General features: G+C 47.8%; 1 protein-coding gene and 1 long non-coding RNA gene across 18 annotated transcripts in view; one reads left to right on the forward strand and one right to left on the reverse strand.

Annotated features, from left to right (window-relative positions):
* Positions 1 to 24411, reverse strand: part of Pcnt (pericentrin (kendrin)) — a 91659-nt gene that overhangs the window by 37473 nt on the left and 29775 nt on the right. For 7 of the 17 annotated variants that reach the window (XM_017313839.2, XM_017313843.2, XM_017313841.2 and 4 more), the window contains 13 exons: positions 23772 to 23923; positions 23295 to 23446; positions 22800 to 23032; positions 20742 to 20904; positions 19972 to 20184; positions 17966 to 17998; positions 15696 to 15925; positions 15032 to 15148; positions 14898 to 14918; positions 12606 to 12809; positions 11130 to 11300; positions 3468 to 4313; positions 126 to 806 (listed from right to left, as the gene is read on the reverse strand). In XM_017313839.2, coding sequence (XP_017169328.1) covers positions 126 to 806; positions 3468 to 4313; positions 11130 to 11300; positions 12606 to 12809; positions 14898 to 14918; positions 15032 to 15148; positions 15696 to 15925; positions 17966 to 17998; positions 19972 to 20184; positions 20742 to 20904; positions 22800 to 23032; positions 23295 to 23446; positions 23772 to 23923 — 3216 coding nt within the window. The remainder of the gene's footprint in view (positions 1 to 125; positions 807 to 3467; positions 4314 to 11129; positions 11301 to 12605; positions 12810 to 14897; positions 14919 to 15031; positions 15149 to 15695; positions 15926 to 17965; positions 17999 to 19971; positions 20185 to 20741; positions 20905 to 22799; positions 23033 to 23294; positions 23447 to 23771; positions 23924 to 24411) is intronic. The other 10 variants (NM_001282992.1, NM_008787.3, XM_011243383.3 and 7 more) reach the window with 3 other exon arrangements.
* Positions 289 to 12781, forward strand: 1700094J05Rik (RIKEN cDNA 1700094J05 gene). Its single transcript, NR_040580.1, has 5 exons — positions 289 to 380; positions 660 to 834; positions 9675 to 10219; positions 12060 to 12104; positions 12642 to 12781. It is a non-coding gene; the product is annotated as an RIKEN cDNA 1700094J05 gene (long non-coding RNA).

Genomic DNA, 24411 nt, shown 5'->3' on the forward strand with positions numbered 1-24411 from the left:
GGCTCCTCAGCGACTCTGAGGCACATACTGTCAGATGAGCCAACAATAGCCTTGCTGTGATGCACCCTGCGAAAACACTGGCCCCCCACAAATGTCTGCAGCAGGGAGTAAGGGGAGACACCTACCGTGGCTGTCCTCTCCGCATGGTGCTTCCCAGCCGAGGGGGCCACTGCCCACAGTGGGGCCTGGCCTGATGCAGACTTGCCCGGGTAACAAAGCAGCCCCGACACGTCTGCCTGCAGCAGCGGGTCTGTCCAGTCTGGTGAGATGTCCACACTGTGCAGGCTCACTGTGCCCACGCCCGGGGTCAGGGGCAGGCTGTGCTGAGGCTCCAAGGATGGGTCCTTCCGGACAACTTCAGGGGAGCTCCAGGACGACAGGTCCAGTGCCCTCACGGGGTCCTGCTGGGGCTCAGCCGCCTCCTCTGGGAGGAGGGAGCCGCTGTGCCCACTGGCTTGGGAAGAGAAAGGTCCACCTTGGGATGTTAACTTTTCTTGAGTGGGGAAATCTGGCATTTCAACTTGGACCAACAAATCCTGATTTTTAATAATATCAATTACATCCCATGTGGTTTTGGCAATATTAAGTACATCATCGGGAGGCGATGGCTTACTTTCTTCACCGTTACAACAATGATTACGTGGCCCATTTTCCGACAGGTTTGGCTGCTGTAATTTACAAGTTTCCGAGTTGGTGTCCCTGGAGGCCACGGAATGCACGCGGTGGTCCAGTTCCTCCTGAAGTTGTCTCACCTGGGCCATGAGATTGGCCTTGCCCAGGGGACAGTCTTCCAGTTCTTCCTTAGCCTGTGTGAGAGAACATGGAAATGAACAGGTGAAGTACAAGCTGATATTTCCCTAGTGTTGCTGAACTATTTTCAGAAAAAGAGCCCCTATAACAAACCTTCAAGAGACATAAAATGTCAACTTTATTTAATGGCATAGAAAACAGAACTAAAGCTTGAAAGTTGGGTTTTTTTGTTTTGTTTTTCATGGTTTCTGGGTTTGTTGTTGTTTTGTTTTTTGTTTTTGTTTTTGTTTTTGTTTTTTTTACCTAAAAGACAAAGATCATCATTAAGGGTTGTGAGGACTTACTCAAGATTTGGGGGTTTTGCTTTGTTTTGTTTTGAGGGAAAAAGAAACTAGAAAGTTCTATATGCACACACTGAGAGACAGACAGCTGTAACTGCTATGGGAATGCAGAGCTTCCTTGTTGGCAGGCACCTGGCACTGTCTGTGGCGCCACAGGCAGAGTCTTCTTACAGTCACACAGACGGAGCCACCATAAGATCACGGGGGAGTGGGCTGTAGGCCGCTCGTGAGAGACTTCCCAGAGCATACTCCCTGAGGTGTCCGATGGGCTGGAGATGGAGACAAGCATCCCTCAGATCACGGCACAGGTCCAGGTCCTGCTCTTGGCCTAGGTCCAGTCAAGGTTAGTGTAACTCTGACCCTTTCCTGCTCTCAGACACAGGCAGGGGTGGAGCCTGAGTTTGGGGCCTCCACCTCCCAGCAACACTAAGGGCACGGGCGCCATCACAGCCGTAATGGTTCCAAATGCCATGCGTGCACTGAGACCAACCAGCTTTAGGAGTCTTTTGAATCTTCTGAGTGGCTAAGGAGTCATGGGCTTGCTTTGTAAGCATCAGTGAGCAGGCCATGGGGCCTCACTCACCAGCAGGACTCTGTTCTCACAGAGGAACTTATGACTGACACACGTAACACACACCCAGGGCGGGGAGCAGATTTGCAGCAAGGGCTGCTGGATACAAGGGGCCTGGCAAGCCCTGCCACATGCTTCCTCATTAAATCCTGACCCTAAACAAGCCAAGATTCCCAAGGGACCCTTCTCTCCCAGAGTAAAAATTGACCCTTTCTTAGATTAAAAGATATAAGAAAGAGAGAAAGAAAGAAAGAAAGAAAGAAAGAAAGAAAGAAAAAAGGAGGGAGAGAGAGAGGGAGAGAAGGAAGGAAGGAAAGAGAGAAGAAAAAACAAGGCTCAAAAAATAAAAGAGTTCCAGTCTGGCAGTGGTGGCCCACGCCTTTAATCCTAGCACTGGGGAGGCAGAGGCAGGGGGATTTCTGAGTTCAAGGCCAGCCTGCTCTATAGAGTGAGTTCCAGGACAGCCAGGGCTACACACAGAGAAACCCTGCCTCGAAAAACCAAAAACCAAAACCAACAAATAAATAAAAATAAATAAATAAAAATAAAAGAGTTCCAAAGCTAGAGAGACACATTGGCAGGGACAATGGAAATCAATCATGGCTAAAAATCTCAAAGATTTTTGGATTTGGAAAGTGGAGCAAATTGGTGTTCAAATGAACAGGGGTTATGTAAGCAGACTGCAGCAAACATGAATAAAGCTTGTAAGAGACTGCAGAGCGCACAAGGAGAGTCCATACACCAGGGGTTAGGGACTCTGAGGCGTCTCTAAGGAGGCTTCTCACCTCTCACCTCGGAGAAGCAACCCTGTCATGATGTACCTGGCCCTCAACTGTAGAGCAGGCCCAGCCCACCTTACCCCAAGCCCACGCGGCCGCTTCCCTTCAAGAACCCTGCTGTCATCCTCTGTGCTCAAGGGCACTGCCTTTCTCACTAAGAGCATCTGCTCCTAGCCGCCTCTGGCAGACTGCGAGTTCTGATGTCATACTGTCGGCCGGTGGAGGTTGGCATCCTTTAGTGTCACAGGACTTCGGCAGACTGTAGGTTATCCTTGACCAGGGGAAACCAGAGAACTTCTACAGCAGTGCTCCTTGCCTTCCTAATGCTGTGACCTTCAGTACAAGCTCCTCATGCTGTGGTGAGCCCCCAACCATAAAATTATTTTCATTGCTACTTCATAACTAATTCTGCTAGCTATGAATCCTAATATCTGATATTGGTATACAACCCCTGTGAAAGGATCATTAGCCACCCCCCCCCAAAGGGGTCTTGCAACCCGTGGGTTGGGAGTCAATGTTCTCAACTGGGTTAGTCAGGGACTCAGATGTGACTTGGCTGCTCCTCAGACCACCTGAGCAATAGAGCTGCACCAAAAACAAGCAGAGACAATGAGGGAAGCTCTTCTGGCTCTGCTCAACACCCACCGCCAGGCACAGCAGGTCAAAGACTTCGGGCTCTGGTGGAAGGATACATGTGGTAGGGAAGCGCAGGGTGGAGCCGCTGGCAAGAGGAGCAGGTGGGAACAGTCAGGCAGCTAAACCTGCAAGCTCTTAACTGGAACATTTTCAAAGCCAGCTTGGGTAGGGCCTTCGGCTCCACAATAAAGCCAGGAGGAGACACTAGGGGGAGCTACTGAGCACAGGTGAGCCAAACCCCAGGCTCGCTCTCTTCTCTGCCCGGCCAGAAGCCAAAAGTGACAAGAGAAGACCAGTGTGCAGAATGAACAGAAGTCACTAAAGGTAAAAGACAAGCAGAAGTCTCGATGCAGAAGGCTACCTACTGTAGCCCCTGAGGACGGAGCCTACCTGTGCGGCCAGGCTGTGGGGAGCCAAGGCCAGCCTGTTGCTGACTCCCTCCTGCTCCAGTTCATCATCTGCACAAGGGTTTGCACAGCCAATAGATGCCACATGAGGCTGGTGCTGGTCCAACTGCATCCGGCACTTGAGGAAAGGCCGATACAGCACTTGTAGCTGGTGGCTGAGGCGAGCACACTGCACTCGCAGCTGCCGGAGCTCAGGGGGCTCGTCCGGGGTGGCACAGGTCTGCTGTTCCAGAGCATGACGGAAGTGAGCCAAAGCCAAAAGGATGGCCTCCAGCTCCAGGGAATGGCTTACTTTCCACTTGTTCACGGCATCAATCTCTAAATCTCTCTGCTCGATGATTGCTTCCTTTGCCTTCAGGGTAGCTGCAAACTCCTGGATCTGAGAGGCCATGGCTTCCACCTCAGCCTCTCTGAGGGCCACACAGTGTTCTAGCTCAGCCAGGTGTCTTGCAGCAACCTCCTCTGCGTCCTGGAGACGCTGCTGCAGGGCCTCCAGAGCCTGGCTGTGCCCGTGGGCCTGGTCTGCCAGGAGCTGGCCAAACACCTCCTTGGCTGCCTGCGCAGCCTGCAGCTCACTCCGTAGTGCCTGTCCACCCAGGCCTTCCCCCCGGAGGCAGGCCAGCTCACTGTGGAGGCTGCCAGCCTGAGGATCGCTGACTTCGTGCACCTTGGGTCCCATGAGGCTCAGCTCGCTCTGCAGCTTCTCAATGACTTCGTGGAGCTGCTCGATTTCCTCTGCTTTATCCTTCTGTAATTGCCTCTGGTTTTCCTGTAAGTTCTCGATGAGGCTTTTCAGCTCATCAATCTCAGAGTTTCTCCTGTGGACAACCTACAGAGGAAGCACAGGCCATGAGGTGGCAGTCGCTCGTGAATTAGCCTGAGGACACAGAAGGCTGAAGGTTTGTCTCCAGAAAAAAAGAAAGGCAGGGAAGGACAGTACCCCCCCCCCCCCCCACACACACACACCATGGCTTTTTGTTTTGTTAATCCAAACACACTACACCTGCTCTTCAGATAGGCCGGGGGACAAAGTAGCAGAATCAGGAAAAAGACTTGAAAACCATTTACTTAAGTCATACAAGGTCCACAAGAAACCTTCCCTGCCTTTTTACAAAGGTTAACATCAGCTGTGGAAAGGAGTATATCAGATTCAGCTGCAAGAAAGGCAATAACTGAGCCTTTAGCCTTTGAAAATGCAAATACTGAATGAATGCAAGGAAGTCATCCGACCACCGAGGAAGCAGCAAGCAAGCAAGCAAGAAAGCAAGCAAGCAAGCAAGCAAGCAAGAGTAGTAGAGGCTTCAGAAGTCCATAAAAAACACCATGTTAACAGCAAAGGTCTAAAGAAAGGGTTCTCCATCACTTGGCAACAAGCCAAGGAAAAGGTGAGGCAATGTCCTACTTGCTCGTTGTATAACCGGAACTAACCCTAAGTACCCCCAAAAATGGCATTTGGCATATGATGTCTTTACAGAGCTTGCTAAACTGAAATATGTGCACCATACTACAGACACATTCAGCATTTCAATGGGCAACTGCCTTGGCATCAGAAAAGGCTGATTCTGTAGTTACACAATTGTTAGAAGTTATGGACATTCTGGGAATACCTATACAAATTATAACGGATAATGGTCCTGCGTATATCTCTAATAAGATGAAGGTTTTTTTTTAATATTATAGTATAAAACATGTTACAGGCATATCCCACAATCCTACAGGACAAGCGATTCTGGAGTGATCTAATCGAACTCTGGGAGAAGCTTAATGGGCAAAAGGGGGCAACAAGGAACCCCCAAAGATAGATTACATAGTGCTTTATTAACCTTAAAATTTTTTAAATGCGAATGAACAAAACACCACAGCTGCTGAAAGACACTGGATTGTGGAAAGAACTATTGAACTAACCAGCCTGTTTATATTAAGGATATCCTAACATCAGAGTGGAAAATGGGAAATGTGTTACACTGGGGGAGAGGTTATGCCTATCTTTCCACAGGAAAGGAAAAGCTGTGGGTTCCTTCCAAATTAATAAAAATCAGACATGACAGAGGGAGACCTCCTGAAGACCTTGGCGACAGAGAAAAAAGGGAGACTAATCAACAAAATAGGATAATTGGTTTTCAAAAACGTCAGAAGTCTCTAGGTAGAGAGCTTAACAATGAAAAACTCTCTGCTTCCTATAGGCAGATATTAGTGGAAGTTTGAATTAATTGCTTTAAAGATGGTATAAAGATATATTGCTCTAATAAATCTTACAGGAGACTCATACTCTGTCTAACATGGGCTCCACGGGAATTTTGGGTTTAAATCCTGGTTTGACAAGCTGCCTCTTATAAGCAGGTATAGATAGAAGTGTGAATCAATTGTTTTCAAGACAGTATGATAAAGTCTGCCGGAGATTCGTATTCTCTAACGTGGACTCCACGGGAATTTTGGGTTAATATCCTGATATGAAAATTAGAAAGGCCTAAATAGGCTAAAATGTGTGTGATTTTGAGTAGTGGTTGTTTTATTGTTCCTCTGGGACAGAGGGCAAGCTAGAGGTTTTCCTGGTTCCCAGTTGAAGGAGATGCCAATTTAAGGAAAAGGTGATTAAGGTATTTACCCTTCCAAGTTCTATGGATCAGATTTGATAGAAGGAGACCCCCTGAAGAACTAGATTCCAGAGAATAAACAAAAAGACTGTCTTGATGATATTAAAGTTTTGTTTTGAGATTTAGATGTTACAACCTTGGTGAATGTCATCATCAGACATGCTGAGCTGACCTGCCTGAACTCCTGATGCCTTGGTTTTCGTCCGGATCCAGTCAGGACACAGACATCAGAGACAATCATTGGTGTGGCCTTCTTAAGGCCAACGAATTTTCCCATTCTCCCTACCTTTTCCCCTCTTCAAAAATATCCCAACGCCCATATTCAGCTTGAAGAAGTTATGAAGCGTCGTCATCCCGGTTCCCCAGGCTTTGGGACTGGGAGTGGTTAGTAGAGGTTGTCTTTGATACTAAAAATTTTGAAGTACAAGGCTTAGACCCAGTTCTTCTATTGCTGTTATTATAAACAGATCTGAGATGTTTAAGCCTGTGAGTTAAGGGCCAAATAGAACATTCATGGCTCTGAGTTTACTGTTAGGGTGTTTTCAGTCACTTTAATCAGAAAGGGCTGAGAGTAGTTAGCAGAACAGTCTAGATTACTTCACATAGATAAGTTGGTTTTCAAAAACGTTAGAAGTCCACAGAATGTACCGTTTAATGTTATTTATTCACTTGTTGTTGAGACCAGTCTGCTCCTGACAGCTTTCCCTGTCTCGGATTCAAAGAAGAAACTGAGCATCTTTGAGTTACTCCAGTTGTGGCAAGATAGCCACTAGGCAAGAATTGCCTCATTTCATCTACAGACATAAAACTGTCCAAAGAGGACACAATTACAGGTTAGGACAGCTTGATTCTGCCGAGACAGAATAGGCTAGTCCTTACTATTCCTGTTTCTCTAAGTCTGTCAGATGACCCTGGCCAGTAGGCTAAAGACCAATGCTCCAACGTGTTGAAGTAAGGGACTGTCCAAGTGATCAGCAGTCTCTCTAAAATGGCTAAGTTTGGGAAGCTGTGTTAGGCTTCCTATATATTTTCAGTTAATATCAGTTGTTCTTGGATTTCTGATGGGGTTGAACAACTACATAGTCTCCTAGCCAACCCAGGCCTTTTACTTTGAGAGGAACAGTTTGAGAGGGTGGTTTTCAGATGGCATCCAATCTAAAGCCAAGGCATAGCCAGATGTAGAATTATAAGCCCTTTAAGTAAGGATAGATGACAGAGGTTCTGTTTAATTAACAAAAATATTGGACTGGGTATTAGGTCTCTTGTACTTTATAAATTACAAAATAGTAATAGTTATGTGGGTATTAGGTCTCTTATACTTTATAAATTACAAAATAGTAATAGTTATGTTCAATTATACCTGAGATAAAATAGCCTTTTATTGGACAGAAAGGGGGAAGTGTTGTGGATATCCCTGGGGCTAATCATATTTGATGTCAATTCTGTTCTCCTGTGAGTGGTTGTCAACAAGGAATAGTCAGCACTCAGGTGATCTCCTATAAACCTGCTTCCTACCTCAATTTTTAAAATAAAGGAGAGCTGGTGATTGGGCAGAAAGAGGGAAGGTGGAGAAGAAAAGAAAAGAAAAGAAAAGAAAAGAAAAGAAAAGAAAAGAAAAGAAAAGAAAAGAAAAGAGAAAAGGAGGAAGTTTGAGAGAGAGGAAAAGAGAGGAGGAGGAGGAAGAAGAAGAAAAGCAGAGTAGAAGCACATGGCCTGGAGAAACTGCAAGTCTAAGGGGTCTCATAGATGTGGAAGATGGTAGAGTAGCGGCAGGTCTGCCCAATCTAGGCGCACAGCACTCCGCTACACTGAGACCCCTTACTCTGTTATCCTTTTAACTGGCTTGTTTTCATTTTCCTGAAGCAGTAATTTAAACTTTGGGTGTCACACTGGCCGGGGACCGAGTTATAATGAGCTGAATGACCCACAGTCGTTGTCCCTTCAGCCACCCAAGTGACCACTGGATCCATGGTGGCAGGCTCTGCGGTGTGTGACACGAACCCCCTTCACTAGGCATGAAAGAGCACACTCATGGCGTGCTGTGTTTCACCTAGTCCCCAGGAACTTTAAAGGAACCTGGATATGAAGTAAACCTACAACAACAGTTAGTGGGAACTTGGGATTGGTAGCCATGGCAATATGGCCCAACTCCATTCTCTGAAGACACCATCACATGCAGTTACCAAAACCAGGAAAAGCCTAACCGATTCGTGTTCTAAATGTTTTCAAATAATGAATGTCGCTTTTGAAATATCAAGAGCCCCAAAACAACATGTAATTTCGCAAGCTCTATGTCATAGTTCATACACAACTATGGCTGGGTAAAAGACAAGATCCTTGGGGTGCTTCGAATGAGAATGGCCCCAGAAACTCATGTTAGAATACTGGGTCCCCAGTTAGTAGATTGGGAAGGAATAGGAGGTGTGACCTTGATGGAGGAGGTGTGTCACTTCGGCAGGCTTTAAGGAGTCAAAGGCACATGCCATTCCCAGTTTGTGAAGCAAGATGAAAACTCTCAGCTACTGCTCCAGAGCCCTGCCTGCCTGCCTGCCTGCCTGCCTGCTGCCATGTTTCCCACCATGATGGTCATGAACTCTAACCATCTGATACTGTGAGCCCCAAATAAATGCTGTCTTGCCGGGCGGTGGTGGCGCATGCCTTTAATCCCAGCACTTGGGAGGCAGAGACAGGCGGATTTCTGAGTTCCAGGACAGCCAAGACTATACAGAGAAACCCTGTCTCAAAAAAAAAAAAACCCAAATAAATGCTGTCTTTTCTAAGTTGCTTTGGTCATGGTGTCTTACCACAGCAACAGAAGAGTACGAGTCCTCTAATGCACAGAGAGCTCTGCTCTGCCCCCTTTTCTGTGTGCTGCACAGGCTCAGGCCAGGGAGAGGGTCTGAAGCATAATTCTGAGCACGTGGTCCCCCCACAACAAAACTATGCATGGCTCAAATTATCCACCTTATGAAAAATATAGTCTATCTGTAACTAGAACACCAAGCAAAGAGAAAATAGGGCAGGCCAAAAAAAAAATACTTCAAGGAAGAATGGCTCTAAATTTCTCAATAGGAATTAATTTTCCTTGTTCTGTAATTAGTAAGGAAGTGAAAGGAAGATGCAATCAAACTGCAATAAACAAGGTTAATCAGGCAGCTCCACTGAAAACTCTACTCCACAGCTGGGCATGAAAATGCATGTCTTTAATCCTGGGCCAAGGAGAGCAGAGCTCTGTGAGTCAAGGGCAGCCTGGTCTACACAGTGAGCTCCAGGACAGACAGGACCATACAGAAAGATCCGGTCTCAAAAACAAACAGGCTGGAGAGATGGCACCGTGGTTAAGAGCACTGACTACTCTTCCACAGGTCCTGAGTTCAAATCCCAGCAACCACATGGTGGCTCACAACCATCTGTAATGGGATCTGATGCCCTCTTCTGGTGTGTCTTTAGAAAGCTACAGTGTACTCACATATATAAACAAATAAATCTTAAAATAAATCAGATAAAAACACAAGTAAACACAGATAAAAACACAAAATAAACAAATTTAACTTCACATTTAAGGATTAATACCAATCTTCAACTATCTCTTCTAGAAAACAGTAAAGAAGGGGAAAAATTGACTCAAGAGGTCACAAGCTGACTGCTGTCCCTGGTGGAGACAGAGAGAGAACTTCACAGAACATCTGCACATGGAAGCCTGCACCACAAGCAGGTGAGTGTGCTCTTGGGATGTGAGGCTGACTCCGTGCTTGAAAACGCCACCAACACAGTCCACCGTGCTAACATGGAGAACAAGGACGTGATTTAGCAACTCTAAGAAATATTGAAAGACACCGTTTCTGAAACTCCCTTGCGAGCGGAAACCTGGTGTCAATCACATCTGGAATTGACCTATTGCTACAAACACATTGGGAACTACAGAAATGCATGTGCAAGCTGGGAGATCTCTCTAGGCCTGGTCAGTCCACTCCTAGTGCAGAAGAACCATGAGCTGATAAACACCTATGCAGAAAGGCCAAGACAGAGAAAAAATGACAGCCTGCTCTTCATATACATCAAAAGAGACTGAGTATATACAGAGTATATATACATTATATATATACAGAATATACAGAGAATAAATAAAGAATATATATAGGTATGTAATAATAAATAAAGGAACAGGTGATAGAGTTACTAGTCAAAGATAAGACTTATGCCAAGAAGTCTAACAACCTCAATAAAATATACATCATCTTTAAAAAATGCAACTTGGGATTGCAACCTCGAACAACCACTCAGGAAATCAGTCTGGTGGTTTCTCAGAAAATTGGACATAGTACTACCTGAGGACCCAGCCATACCACTCCTGGACATATACCCAAAAGATTCTCCAACATATAACAAGGACACTCTACTATGTTCATAGCAGCCTTATGTATAATAGCCAAAAGCTGGTGTGATCATGAGTACTCACAGGACTTCCAAATCCCCAGTTCATCATCTCTGCTCCCAATGCCCACCCCCCCCCCCCGCACCCCCCCCCCCACCCCGGGATCAGTAGTATCAGCGGACAATCCCTTAGGGTAGGGAGAGCCATAGCTGTTTGGTTTTTTGTTTGTTTGTTTGTTTTTTCTTTGTAGCCCTGGCTGTCCTGAAATTGCTCGGTGGACCAGAGTGCCCTTGAACTCAGAGATCCGAATGCCTCTCGAGTGCTTGGGATTAAAGGCATGTGCTGCCACACCCAGCTACTAAGTCATCTTTGATCTTCTCTAGCTGTTCTTTTAAGTCCAAAACCTTTCATCTACATGAAGAAGTGTTGACATTTTTTTCTAATATTTTAACATATTTAATACTTATTAAATAAAGTAGCTTTGGAAGGTTTCAAAGTCTAGGTATTATTATCCCCTAGTGACAGAAACCTACAAAGTTACAGGGTATAAACTCTGGCCACAGTGCTGCTGCCTGGTTTTGGATGGTGAGCCTTTATGCAGAAGGGCTCGGGGTCATGGGGCAGCCAGGGTCATGGGGCTGCAGTTGGGCAGTGCCACCCAGCTCATGTTGCTTACCTCATTCTCGTGCTGTAAGAGTGCCCTCTCTGTTACATCTGGTTGGGCTTCCGGACCCCTAGAAGAGCTGCCTTGGGGAAGCATAGGACACCCAGCTTCATCCAGCCCGGACCGTGATACAGTTGTTAGCAGTAAGTCACCCATGTTCTCTTGCTTTAGTATCTCTTTTTCCTATGGGGGAAGGGGGAATGAGTATGTTAGGCAAATACAAGGAATCAGGGATTTAAGGAATCAACTGTTATAAGCCAGCATGAGGTCTCCTGCAGAAGTGGGTATGTTTGCACATATCTGAGCTTACCTGAGCATGCTTACACTCACTGGACCTCCAGACTATACACTCTGGACAGAACCTAACTGAGATCATACTAGATCCACCTGGTAAGGAGAGCCAAAGAGGCGTGCCTAGGACTCTAGTATGAGAAACTCCTAGTAATAGCTGAACAGCATCTGTAAGTGTCCACTGGGCTAGTGGCAATTATAAAAACACAGGGACACAGACAACACCAGGACAGGTTGGATGATATCTCCATGTGCTGAACATGAATTCATGAAAAAGGATCCAAGGAACGAAGAGACGGCTCAGCAGTTGAGAGCACTGGCTGCTCTTCCAGAGGACACAGGTTCGATTCCCTTCACCCATACAGCAGCTCACAACCGTCTATAATTCCAGTTCCAGGGGATCCAATGCCCTGTTCTGCCCTCCAAGGGCACATGTGACGCACGAACATAATGCAAACAAAACAGCCACACACATAAAATACAGCAATAATTCTTTTAAAAGAAAGGTTTCAGAGAACATTTACACGCTCACAAAACACTGGGGAATAAAGAAACCGGCATACAATGTCAAGTGGTCCAATGTGAGGAGAACAAACCGGCATTCATATTCTCTCTCTCTCTCTCCCTCCCTCCCTCCCTCCCTCCCTCCAGGTTCAGTGAGTTCAAGTCACAGAATAAGGTCGCCACAGCCCTGAGGTGAGCTGCAGGAAGTGAGGGCAGCAGGGTGGGAATCCTGAACTTGCAGGTTGAACAGGAGGATCAAGGAAACAAGGGGAAGCTCAGGTTCCCGCCAGCACTGCTGAGACCTCCACTACCCTCAAGTGGGGCTCCTGTCTCGCTCGAGCTACGGACTACTGAGTAGCACCTCTCCTTGGCTCTCACTTTTGTAACGTCTGACGACAAAAAGCAAAGGAAAACTCCCACGTTCAAGTCCTGACCTAGAGCTCAAACACAGACACAACGGAGTCTAGGCAATGCGACAGCCCTGTCTTGACAAGGCTACCCTGCTGCCCGGAGGTCACTAAGGACATCTGCCCAGACCTGCTATTGGGTTCAAGATACATGTCCCTTCCTTCATTTCAAGCCACATGCCCAAGAGATGCTACAGCTCTGTGCATGGCCTGCCCACACAGCCATGCGGCCCATCCACATCCCACCACACCCAGCTTAGTACTGCGGCCCAACTAGGAACTCTACCTTTAATTCTTCCATGCTTTTCTTCTGTTTTTCCAGTTCTTCCTGGAGCTGGACCATTTGTCTTTGTATGCTGGCATTTGTCTCCTCGAGGCGCTTAATTTCTTCTTCTTGGATTAGCAATTGTTGATCGGCAAAATCTTTCTTTATGACCAATTCATTAAACCCATCTAATTTTTCTCTCAGTTTTTCTTGTAACAACTCCACCTAAACACAGGAACAAATATATGAGGAACACAAAACTTCCGGATAAAACAGCCTGAGTCAGGCCATGCCCCTTTAAGCTCTCCCTGGAAGCAGCAGGAAGCAGTCAGTGCAGTGACTGGACAGCTCTGTTCATGATGATGCCTGGTTCTTCTACCCCTTCTATCGTATGTACCATGTTGAACTACATCACGTGGTGTAAAATTCATGCCACCCCTAACAAAGCTGTAAAGTTCTATCTTTCTGCTGTTCAGGAGACTCTTGGGGGGGGGGGCGGGGCTGCTCAGGATAAGGACTCTTCTGCCTACCTCATCACCTCATGACAGCTCACCTACCTCACTTTTCTAAGTTTTTCAAATTTTACTTTTAAATGTGAATACACATGCTCTGCTCACATGTATGTAAAGTACCCCATGGGTGTGCCTGTGTCAGAAGAGAGTATTGGATCCCTTGGAAGTGGAGTTACAGATGTTATGAGCCACCTTGTACGAGCACTCTCAAGCAACCAGACATCTCTCCAACTCTTTATTCTCACTCTTTAAAAAAACAAAAACAAGAAGTAGGTATTGGAATAATGGCTCAGCAGTTGACCGCATTGGCTGCTCTTCCAGAGAGCTTGGGTTCGATTCCCAGCACCCACAGCTCACAACTGTCTGTAAGTGCAGTTCAAGGGGACCTGACACCGTCTCACAGAGACACATGCAGGTAAAACACCAATGCACATAAAAGTAAAAAGCAGTTTTACAAACGAGTTGTGGAAGGAAGGAAGGAAGGAAGGAAGGAAGGAAGGAAGGAAGGAAGGAAGGAAGGAAGGAAGGAAGGAGACAGACAGTCTGGACAGTGGTGGCACACTCTAGAGGCAGAGGCAGGTGAATCTCTACAGATGGAGTTCCAGGATGCCCAGGGCTACACAGAGAAACCCTGTCTCAGAAACAAACAAACAAAAGAGAAAAGCCAGGCATGACACTACATGCCTTTAATACCAGCACTTGGCAGGCAGAGGCAGGCATATCTCTGAGTTCAAAGCAAGCCTAGTCTACAGAGTGAGTTCCAAGGCAGCAAGGCCTATGTCTCAACAAAAAGGAGAGGAGAGGAGAGGAGAGGAACATTTTATTTATGTATATATGTATATGTGTATGTATGTGTGTGTGTGTATATATATATATATGTATATATATATATATACACACACACACACACACACACACACACACATGCATGTTTTGCTGACATGATGCTGGGCTGTGTTCCAGCCCCTACTCTCAGGCTTACTGAAGGAAGGCCCCTCCTTCCTTCTCTTTGAGGTCCCATCATGCTCAGCTTCATACACTATCTCCATATATTTCTCTCCAATGCTCTCCCCCACTCATGACCCAATCACGGCCTTGAAGCCTGCTCATCTATTAACCCTCATCCCTAAAGGGAATTACGTATTGTACGTCAGCACTCTTCCTGGACCAGCTGCCACAGCTCCTGTTTTACATTTAACATACAACATTATGAGACCAACAAACTTATGGGAAGGCATCAGGAAGCCTGTGTTACTGGGGGTCTGCGGGGGGGGGGGGGGGGCCTCACCACATCCCTTCAGTACAAGGCTAGGCAGCAGAACTCTTGTTCAACAAGAACCAGGTCTGTGCCTCACAATCTCCTGGGAGCCCATTCTTCCCTAAGTGTCACTTTTTTTTTTTAAAGATTTATTTATTATTATACATAAGATCACTGTAGCTGACTTCAGACACACCAGAAGAGGGCATCAGATCTCATTATGGGTGGTTGTGAGCCGCCATGTGGTTGCTGGGAATTGAACTCAGGACCTTCGGAAGAGCAGTCAGTGCTCTTACCCAGCTGAGCCATCTCACTAGCCCCCCCCAAGTGTCACTTTTTAAAAAAGCACAAGCGACTCAACTACAGCTACGTCAGGCAAGGGGTCGCAGGCTTCCACAGCCCAAATGAAAGCCCAGAGAGCAAGCGACAGGGCAGTGCACACAGCAGCAAACTACCATGCAGCCTAGGGCAAAGCTGTGCTCGGGAGCTGCAAGCCGCCGACAAAAAGCACCCAAGCAAGGAGGTGCCTGCCGGCCATCCTACCTCCTCGTCTAACTGGACGCACTGCAGTTTCCATGTCCGTGGAAGACAAATGTAAAACAAAAACAAAAACCAAAGCTTTAAAACGTTGCCGTAAGCAGTCACCCACCGACACGGGACACCACAGGCTGACCTACCTGGCTGTCCCGGGGCCCGGGAGGCCGTGGCCGGGCTGCCTGGCGGAGCTGCCCCTCCAGCCTCTGGATCTCCTGCTGGAACTCTTCCCGCTCATGCTCACGCTCGGCAGCTTGATCCTGGAACAGGAGGCCATGTGTGAGTACGGGACTTCAGGGGGACATGTGCCAAAGCCAAAGAATGAGGCTGCAACCACACATCACACGTGTCTGCTTGCTTACCCAACAACCCCCACCCCCCGCCAAATGTGAAGTTTTCAAAATGGAGCTAAAAGAAACAATCTGACGATAAACCAATCGCAAAGGAGATGTCTCACAAAGTCACAGTGGTTTCAAACTGCTGGGCGGGAAGCCACAGTAAGCCCAGGCAGCTCTGCCTTCTATAGAAATAAACTATAGACACCTCCTGGGTCGATAGCATGCAGTTCGACTGCCAGAATTTTCTCCCAAGACCGTAGTAGGAAAAGATATGGGTCAAGAAGATGCCAGAATATTCACTTAGAATCTTCACAAAATGAAAGTCCCTGCCATAGTCAAGGCGACACGGCCATTGATAGGTGCATTTCACACTAGCCCACAACATGACAGCATAGATGCTGTTTGTGCTCTAGTTAAGTTTAGTGATGTAAATTAATAAAAAGCAAAAAAAACAAAAAAACCTCCTTACATCCATGAACTGACGCTGGCTACGTAAGTGCTTGTCTAGGGCAGCCAGCTGCTGCTTCAGGGTAGCCACTTCCTCAGCCAGCTGGGCACAGCCCCGGTGCTGCACAAGCTGGTCCTCCAACTCAGACTCCAAGACGCGCATCTGAGAGAGTAGGGTGGCGCGGTCCTTTTCAGACTGCTTCCTGGACTCCCACTGGACTCTGGTAAGAGATTCCACCTCCTCCTGCAGTGCTAAGGATGCCAAGAAAACAGACATGGAGTCCTACCTCAGAGCACGGGCTGCCCCACACAGGGCTCGTGATTGGTGGCTTGTCAGCGCCAGGCCCTGACAGAGGACTGCTCATAGGAATCCAAACTGGAACGTCAGGGGACCGCTTAGGAGACAACCGTCACCACATCCTAGCTGCCCTATGGCTGGCGTGAGATTCAAGCATGATCCCCATGAAAAGAGTCAAGTCTCATGCCCTCTCCAAAACCCTTTCTCCTCCGCACAGTTGTGACAACCGAAGCCTGAGCCAGCCTGTCTCCCATCAAACTATAAGCCCACATCCTAACATACCCAGAACCCTGTGAGGTGATCTCTGAAAATACAAATTCCTTCTGAAACAAAAGTCACATCTTTTAAGTAAAAACTGGCTAAAATTTAGAAGCCTAATGTGTGTCCTGAAGGCAGAGGTGGCGCACACCTTTAATCCCAGCGCTTGGGAGGCAAAGGCAGGCAGATTTCTGAGTTCGAGGCCAGCCTGGTCTACAAAGTGAGTTCCAGGACAGCCAGAGCTATACAGAGAAACCCTGTCTCGAAAAACCAAAAAGAAAAAAAAAAGAAAGAAGAAATTCATCGTGGGTGAAAGCCTTCACGCTACTGATAGCTTAGTGGGGGGAGGGGAAAACATTGGCTCCGGAGAAGAACTTGTAGAACTACGTCAGGACTATGACATATCTCAGAGAAAGTAAGTAGCATTTAGTAAATCAAGACATGGTTTCAATAACCAGGGCTAGGGTTTGAATGCCTGTCCCTTGTAAAAATCCAGGTTGAAATTTAATGCCAAAGTGAAGTTGTTATGAGAGGGCCTTTGAGATGTAACTAGGCATGTAGACCCCACCCTCGTGAATGAGTTTAACTCCAGCCAATGGGGGGAGGATTCCCTCTCTTAGCCCTTCAGCATCTTCAAGAGGACCATGGCTTCTGAGGCACAGACCTGCCTCACCTTGAACTTGCCAGCCTCCAGAAACCAGTTTATATTAGTTACAAGTGACACAGGCCAGAGCTGGGGGTGTGACAAAGGGGTTATCTGCCATGCTACGAGAGCTCATCGGTACCACAAAATAAACACACAAATAGTAACTCATTTTGAAGGATTTTAACAACGCAAATGAAATAAGACATGGATGGAGAGAGGGTCCCATCTGAATTGAAACTATAGATTAACAACCCTATTATTTAAAAGGATTCACTAGTGACAAATCCTGAGAGATTATCAAAACTCGGGGATATGAATTTAAGTAATTAATTTATTGGGTTTTTTTTGAGATAGGGTTTCTCTGTATATCCCTGGTTGTCCTAGAGCTTACTATGTAGACAAGGCTAGAGAGATGCGCCTGTATCTGCCTCTCGAGTGCTGGGATTAATTAAAACCTGTGCCACTGTCCCAGTGATTTTCATCAATTCTTACGTTCCCGACAAACTGTTACCAGGAATGCAACATTATCGACAACCGTCCGTACTAGAAGTCAGCGACTTCGGGAAACTGTCCTTAAACATGCAGCTGGAACAATGTCATTCACAAGCTTCCAGTAAGGGAGAAGGTCTAAAAGCTTGGCCAGTCGGCACGGCCTCGTCAGGAAGAGACACGCAGGTTCCTTTAAGGCCTGGTGACACCACCTCCCATTGCCCTTCAGTGGTGCGGCCATGGCCTATAGGGGCTGTGGAGGTGAGGACTTCCCATCAGGGTAGTCAAACAAGGCACAGAGGCACAGGCAGGCCCAGCAACACACAGGGACCTGATCCAGCAAATAGCATCATGGTCACAAAGCATCAATTCTGGCAAGACAGCACAAACAGGACTTATAATAACTGGGAAAGTCATTAGAGAAAAGAGTAAATACCACTGGAGCACTAACAAGACGGTGCTGCCGCCTCTTAGGAACAGTTATTAAAGGTTATATCATTCACTAATTTGCCGCCAAAGCTCTAAAGCACTTTCTCCTCTTAGTAATTTGAGAGATCTGATGCAAACATTCTATGTCATGCAGAGCTCACTCTTTACAAACCTGTGTCCTTGTGTGCTGGCAAGACAGGAGAGCCTGTGGTAATCAGAAAGAAAGCATCACCGGACAGACACAAGACCCCGACCAGGAACAGAGGGATAAGCGAAGGCCGGCAGCATTCCAGGCCGTAGGTCCTACCCATCCAACACACCACTGGCTGCCCTCAAGTGGTCATAGAGCCCGAACAGGGGGGTTCGAGAGGTCATTTTAGAGAAAACAGGAAAAGATGATAACACAACATAAATGTAAAGAATTGAAAGGAAGGCAGAGTGGGGTTCTCAAAGGCCCTAAGAAGCTGTTCCATATTCATAGGACCCCAGGTGACCTCAGGAAGCCTGTAGTCAAGGGAGCTGAGTGGTGGCTCAGAGCAAGAGAGGCCCAGTGCATAGGAGCAGACTCAAAACAGATTCAGCCGCTGGGTGGAGAGGTAAAAGGGCAAGAATGAAAATTAAGGCTGAATAAACAATCCCAAGTGAGATTCCAGAGAAGGTGCAAGAGCTTGCTGGTGGCAGACAGCAATGGATACAACATGCCCTGAGACCAGAGAGCCAATGTTCTTGCACTGCCCCAACCTCCTCCTGGGTCTCTGCCTGGAATGCCCAGGCACAGCCCAGCCATGGTGCTGCCCAGAACACCAGGCCATACAAAGAATAGGGGAAGAGCAGTTACACCCCAAAAGATTCCCAAAGAAAGCCAGAACATGCATGCAGGATACTTCTCGGGTTGCCAGATAGTCCACGGGCCCTCAGAGACTCTTTCTCTGCTGCCTCATGTTAATAAAACACAAGGTGTCCAGGGACAGGACTCAGGTATGCACAAGAAAGGGCCAGCCACTGAGAACTGTCCCAGAATAGAAAAGGAGACCTAACAAAAAGCAAGACATTTAACTGAATGGTCTGGGAGCAGAGAGCTCATATCACACACAGACATGGATGTAAGGAAGAACCAGCGGGGCTATGAAAACCAGCAAAGAGCAGAATACAGTGGTACAGCTCACAGCCTCAGGGGTTGAGGAGGAGAAATTATGCACAATGGTTGTCCCTGCCCAACTATTTCCCACAGAAGAAAAACTGGACGACACAGAAAAAAACACACAGGGAAAGATACAGAGGATAGGGCACACATGGAAGCAGAAGTGTTTCTGACAAATCAAAAATGACCTGTTCTTCCAGTGTATGTGTCGAGTTTCGTCCATTTTCATTTCAACAGCTAAAATGTCTAAAAATAGATTGTATATAATATAGAGCATGCTGGCACTCAGGGACACTGAGACAGGAGGATAGCTAAGACTAGCCTGGGCAACACAGGAAGGCCGTGTGTCTGCAGGAAGTAAAACCCTCTGATGAAAGTGTCTTATGGTTTAAACGGTGCACGTTTCGTCAAAAGCTCCTATGGACAAAGCCGTGTGCTCTGAGCCGGGGCCTGGGAAAGAGGCACGCTCTGCCCTCATCAGTGGATAAACCCATTGGTAGAGTCACAGCCTAATGGTTTGGGGGTGAGAGCTTTCTTATAAAAATGAGAGTCCTAGACTGCAGTGAGCTGAGTAGCTTTCCTATCACACAATCCCACCATGACAGGCTGCCTGTCTACAGGCCGAAGACCAAGTGGTCCAAGGAGCCACGTCTGAACCCTCCCGGACTGTAAGCCAGAAGAAACCTCTCTTCCTTTACGTTGATATGGCTCCTCCGAGGCAGCTGGCGCACACGAACTACTTTCGGGACTAACGCCAGACATGTATTTTCAGTACGGTTTTAGGACAGTTCATTTTCCAGACCCCGATACATCAACCTGCTCATTAGCAGTGTCAGCCATGAAGACAAACTCCCTCTGGCCCACTGCAGAGCAACTGGATGCTGCACCCTACCCATGCGTCCTTCCTGCGGCCAGCGCTTCCCTTACAACAGCCCACACAATGGGAAATGCTCTCTGTACTTCTGTCTCTGGAAAGACCAAGTTCTCATGCAACCGGGGACCAGCCCACTCAGCCTCCTGCCAATCACACTTCTCACCAGCTTCTCTTTCTTTTGCTTCATTAGTCAAAGTTTCCTTCTGGTTCCACAAGACCGACTTCTCCTCCTTCAGAGTGAGCAGCTCGCGGGCAGCCTGCTGCAGCTGCTTCCGCAGATCCTCTAGCTCCAGGATCAGCTGCTGTTCCGACTCCTCCTTTTTGCCCAGCGCCTCCTGCAGATCCACTTTCTCCACCTTGAATCCTTCAAGGAGGCCTAAAAGACAGGCCAAGCACAGTGAGATAGGGCAACCCATGCAGAAGGGTAACAGAGACTGCTGGGGACCCTGTGCAAAATGCTGATGTGGCCCGAGTACTGGAAGGTCAGAGCGGGTCACTCCTGGTGACCCTCAGAGAAGGGGCTTGGGTCTCTAGGCAAGGCCCGATGCCTGAAGAGAGCTGAGCAGCCCATTCATCTGTGCAGAGGTGCCAGCTGTGGGACAGAATGGCCGTGGCTCAGAGGTGACATGCCAGAGGTGTTCCTGTGACACAGATTCACAGGGCCAAGTGGCAGCACTCACTGCAGGACCCTTATAGTCCGATCACAGATCGATCACCAACATGGCTTCCTGGAGCCAATGCAACTTTCCAAAGAATACTGAAGGGCAGAGCTGGCACTGGCACCTCGCCCCTCACCAAGGTCTGGTTAAGCAGTTTGCTGTTAAAGACCCTGCTTTTCACGTTTCCAGCAGGAAGGTCATATCTGCTCCCAGGCCGAGCACGGCTGAGGTATAGGACGCCTCAGCCTGGCCCCGCCATGTCGGTCGCACTCACCCTTAGCCGTGTGCAGCTCCAGAGCCAGCCTGTCCTTGGCCGCACTCTCCTCCCTCAGGCGCTCCAGCAACTCCTGCTGCTTCTGCATAGCCTGGGCCATCTCCTCGTTCCTGTGACGGAACTCTCTCTCGACACAGCGATGGAGCTGGCGAGCTTCCTCCAGCTGTTGAGATACATTTGAAAATCACAGCTACATACAGGAAGATACAGAGGGTATGAAGAAGAGGAGGAAGGGAGAGAAAGAGGAGTGGGGTGGGGGTGGGGAACTTGTTAATATCTGAGTCACTGGGCTGGTGAGATGGCTCAGTGGTTAAGAGCACTGACTGCTCTTCCAGAGGCCCTGAGTTCAATTCCCAGCAACCTCATGGTAGCTCACAACCATCTGATGTTGAAGAGGGAATCTGATGCCCTCTTCTGGCATGTGGGTGTATATGCAGCAGAGCACTCAAACATTAAAAAAATAATAATAAAATATAATAAAGTAAAATAAAATAAAATCATCCATTTCCCCAACCCACACACAGTAGAGGACTGAGTGGTCTGTGTTCATTCAGCGATGATGCATCTAACCCTCAAGATACTGGAGGCTCCGGGGAGTTTAGAGGTCAGGTGGGGTGGGGGGTGGGGGCATCCACATGGAGATAGGTGGGTGGAGAGGAGGAATGGGATGTGGAACAGTTGGAGGATGGATGGGGGATGGGATAAAATATGAAGTGTAAAAAAATAATTAATTTTTTTAAGATCACCCATTTCATCTAGAAAAATATCAGTGTCACTGCCACTAGTGCTGGGTGGCAGGGCTGCGGCAACAGAGCAACCTCTACATCTACAAGGCTAACAGTTCCTCCATAGCCTCTGACATCCCCTCCCCACATCTGGGTTCAACTGGGGCTTCGAGGTCACTTAAGGGCTAAATGGGCCTCAAAACACGAAACACCTACACCCCACTGCCGCCTCCCCCCACTGCCCCCAACCCCAGCAGACGACAAGGCATCCGGGCCCAGCATTGCTTCACACAGAAACGCCTACTGTATGAACTGCTAACCTCAGGAAAAGAAAGAAAGAAAGAAAGGAAGGAAGGAAGGAAGGAAGGAAGGAAGGAAGGAAGAAAGAAAGAAAGAAAGAAAGAAAGAAAGAAAGAAAGAAAGAAAGAAAGAAAAGAAAAGAAAAGAAAAGAAGAGTCATGTGCTGCTTTCTCCATCACCATGTTTCTATTTAGTATCTTTTCCAATTACCTGTTCTAAGAAATGAACAAATTCTACTTTTCAGTGATACTCTCCAAATACAAAACATTATAGTATGCATTAAAGTACAAAAGGTGGATTTGTAGGTTTGGGTTGGTAGTGGTGGCTTCTGTTTCAAAGATGGGGTCACACTATACAGCCCTAACTGGCCTGGACATTGCTATCAGACCAGGCTGGGACTAAAAGTACGTGCTCCCACACCTGGCCCTGCGTTCTGCTTCTGAGACAGGATCTCTTCTATCCTAGGTTGGCCTCAAGCTCGATGGTAAACAGAACATGACCTTGAACTGCTGATCCTTCTGTTTCTACCTCCTAAGTGCTAGGAGCATAGGCACGCACCGCCATGTCTGGGAGCATAGGCACGCACCGCCATGTCTGGGAGCATAGGCACGCACCGCCATGTCTGCTTTACTCGGTGCTGAGCGTCAACTGAGACGGTACCTGTCCTTCTCACTGCATGCTTCCTTGGAAATTTCCGTTCAGAAAGATTTCAACTAAAGCGTACGTGAAAGCTCACACAATCAGCCGTAAAAGATTAGCATCAACAATCAACATTAACATCCAACAGCCTTCCCAGGAAAGGGTAAGGGTTTCTGTCTCTAACCACATGGTGGAATAAGGCATACTGGGAGCACCCATGAATTCAGATCTACCTGGAAAATGAAGATATCTCTGTAGCCTACAAGCTGGAATGAGCGTTAGGAACACCACGGTGTCTGTGGTAACATTAACCGTCTATGCAGCCTTGTTTGTGAGTCATCTGTCTCACCCACCCATTCACCCAGCAGCCTCTGCCATGGGGCTTGGGCCTCACCTGTTTGGAGGAGTCCAGGGCCATCTCCAGGAGGCCCTCCACGGCCGTGCTGAGGCTCTGGTAGACTCTCCTAATTGGCTGCTCACAGTCCAGTGTGTTTTCAGGGCTGATGAAGAAGCTTTCACACACATGACTGCTAATTTCACACACGGAAGATGTCTCTGCCCCTTCTGGCAACGTTCTGTCTATCTCCAGTAGACCCTCGTCAGACCACATATCGCCAAGGGCGGCAGCTGCAAGACAGACACAGATACCCACATCTCCATTCAGTGAGCTCACAACCTGGGACGGGTGTATGGGAGGTGTGGGGAAGGGTGTGGGGACAGCACAGATGAGCCAACCTCAGACTCAGAGCATTTGACCTGGGCCTGATCCTTGCTCCCCCAGAGTATGGGAACTGACAGGGAACAAAGATCCTGAGGGCGTTCTCAGCATAATGGGCCCCATCCCAGGATACACTGCGCTAATACAGGCGACTCATCTCCGAGTATGTACCTGCTAACCGGGCGTCACTTGTATCTGCAGCATCCTCGTGGTCCAGGAGGAGCCCCGCACGCTCACTGATCCGGCTCTTTAGGGTCACAGCTGCCTTCAGTGTGTCCCCAAACAGATCGAGAAGTCTCCTCAGGGCATCTCGGAGGGCTTTCCTAAGATAGAAAAAGAAAAACAATCATCAGAGCTGTTCTTGGCCCTTCACAAAATGCTAAACACATGCCTGCAAATGTTTTTATTTGGCAAGGAGGGTGATGGGGAGGTGGCCATGATTACAGTGCTTCAATTAATAGGGCTTCAATAAAAACATGCTCTCTGGTAAAATGGGGGGCTGCGAAAGCATCTGGGTATGCAGGGAGTTAACGGGAATCATTAGGACTTGAGAACAAAGTGGCTGATGTCTCTGAGCCCAGGTGTCAATATGGAAGTCCGGCAACAAGTGCTGCTGGCTGGGCAGCGGTGCAGGAGGGAAGCACTGACCCTTCGCCCTGAGCCAGCTCCAGGTCAGCCCTGAGCATGCAGATCAGCGTGGTGCCCTCCTGGTTCTCCCGTTCCCGCCTCTGCTGTAGCTGCTCCAGCTCCGCTCGGCACTCTTCTAACTCCCGGTTCAGCAGGAAGACCTTGTCTCTCACCTGTTGGGAAAAGGTGGCAGACCTCAGTTACAACAACTGTGGCTGAAGCAAGTAAGTGCTGGGAAACTCCATCACGATTTTTAAATTACGTCAAATAGAAAAATGGCCACGAGAGAAGCAAAGGTCAGAGTACTATTCTTCCTTCGTCATTTCTTACTTGCTGAAGTATATCTGAAGGTCTACCTGTCCCCAATACACGGGAAATGAGAGGGCAGAATCCTATCGCAAATAATAATTCAAAATAAAAATCTGCCGGGCGGTGGTGGCACACACCTTTAATCCCAGCACTTGGGAGGCAGAGGCAGGCGGATTTCTGAGTTCGAGGCCAGCCTGGTCTACAAAGTGAGTTCTAGGACAGCCAGGGCTACACAGAGAAACCCTGTCTCTTGAGGAAAAAAAAAATCAAAATCAAAATCCCTGAGCCTAGTCGCTCCCTATGAAATCAATCAACGTACAGACACAGGTCCTTCTTACGTGTTTCTCTTCAA

The sequence above is a fragment of the Mus musculus genome, chromosome 10 (assembly GCF_000001635.26).
Source record: "Mus musculus strain C57BL/6J chromosome 10, GRCm38.p6 C57BL/6J".
NCBI classification, from domain to species: domain Eukaryota; kingdom Metazoa; phylum Chordata; class Mammalia; order Rodentia; family Muridae; genus Mus; species Mus musculus.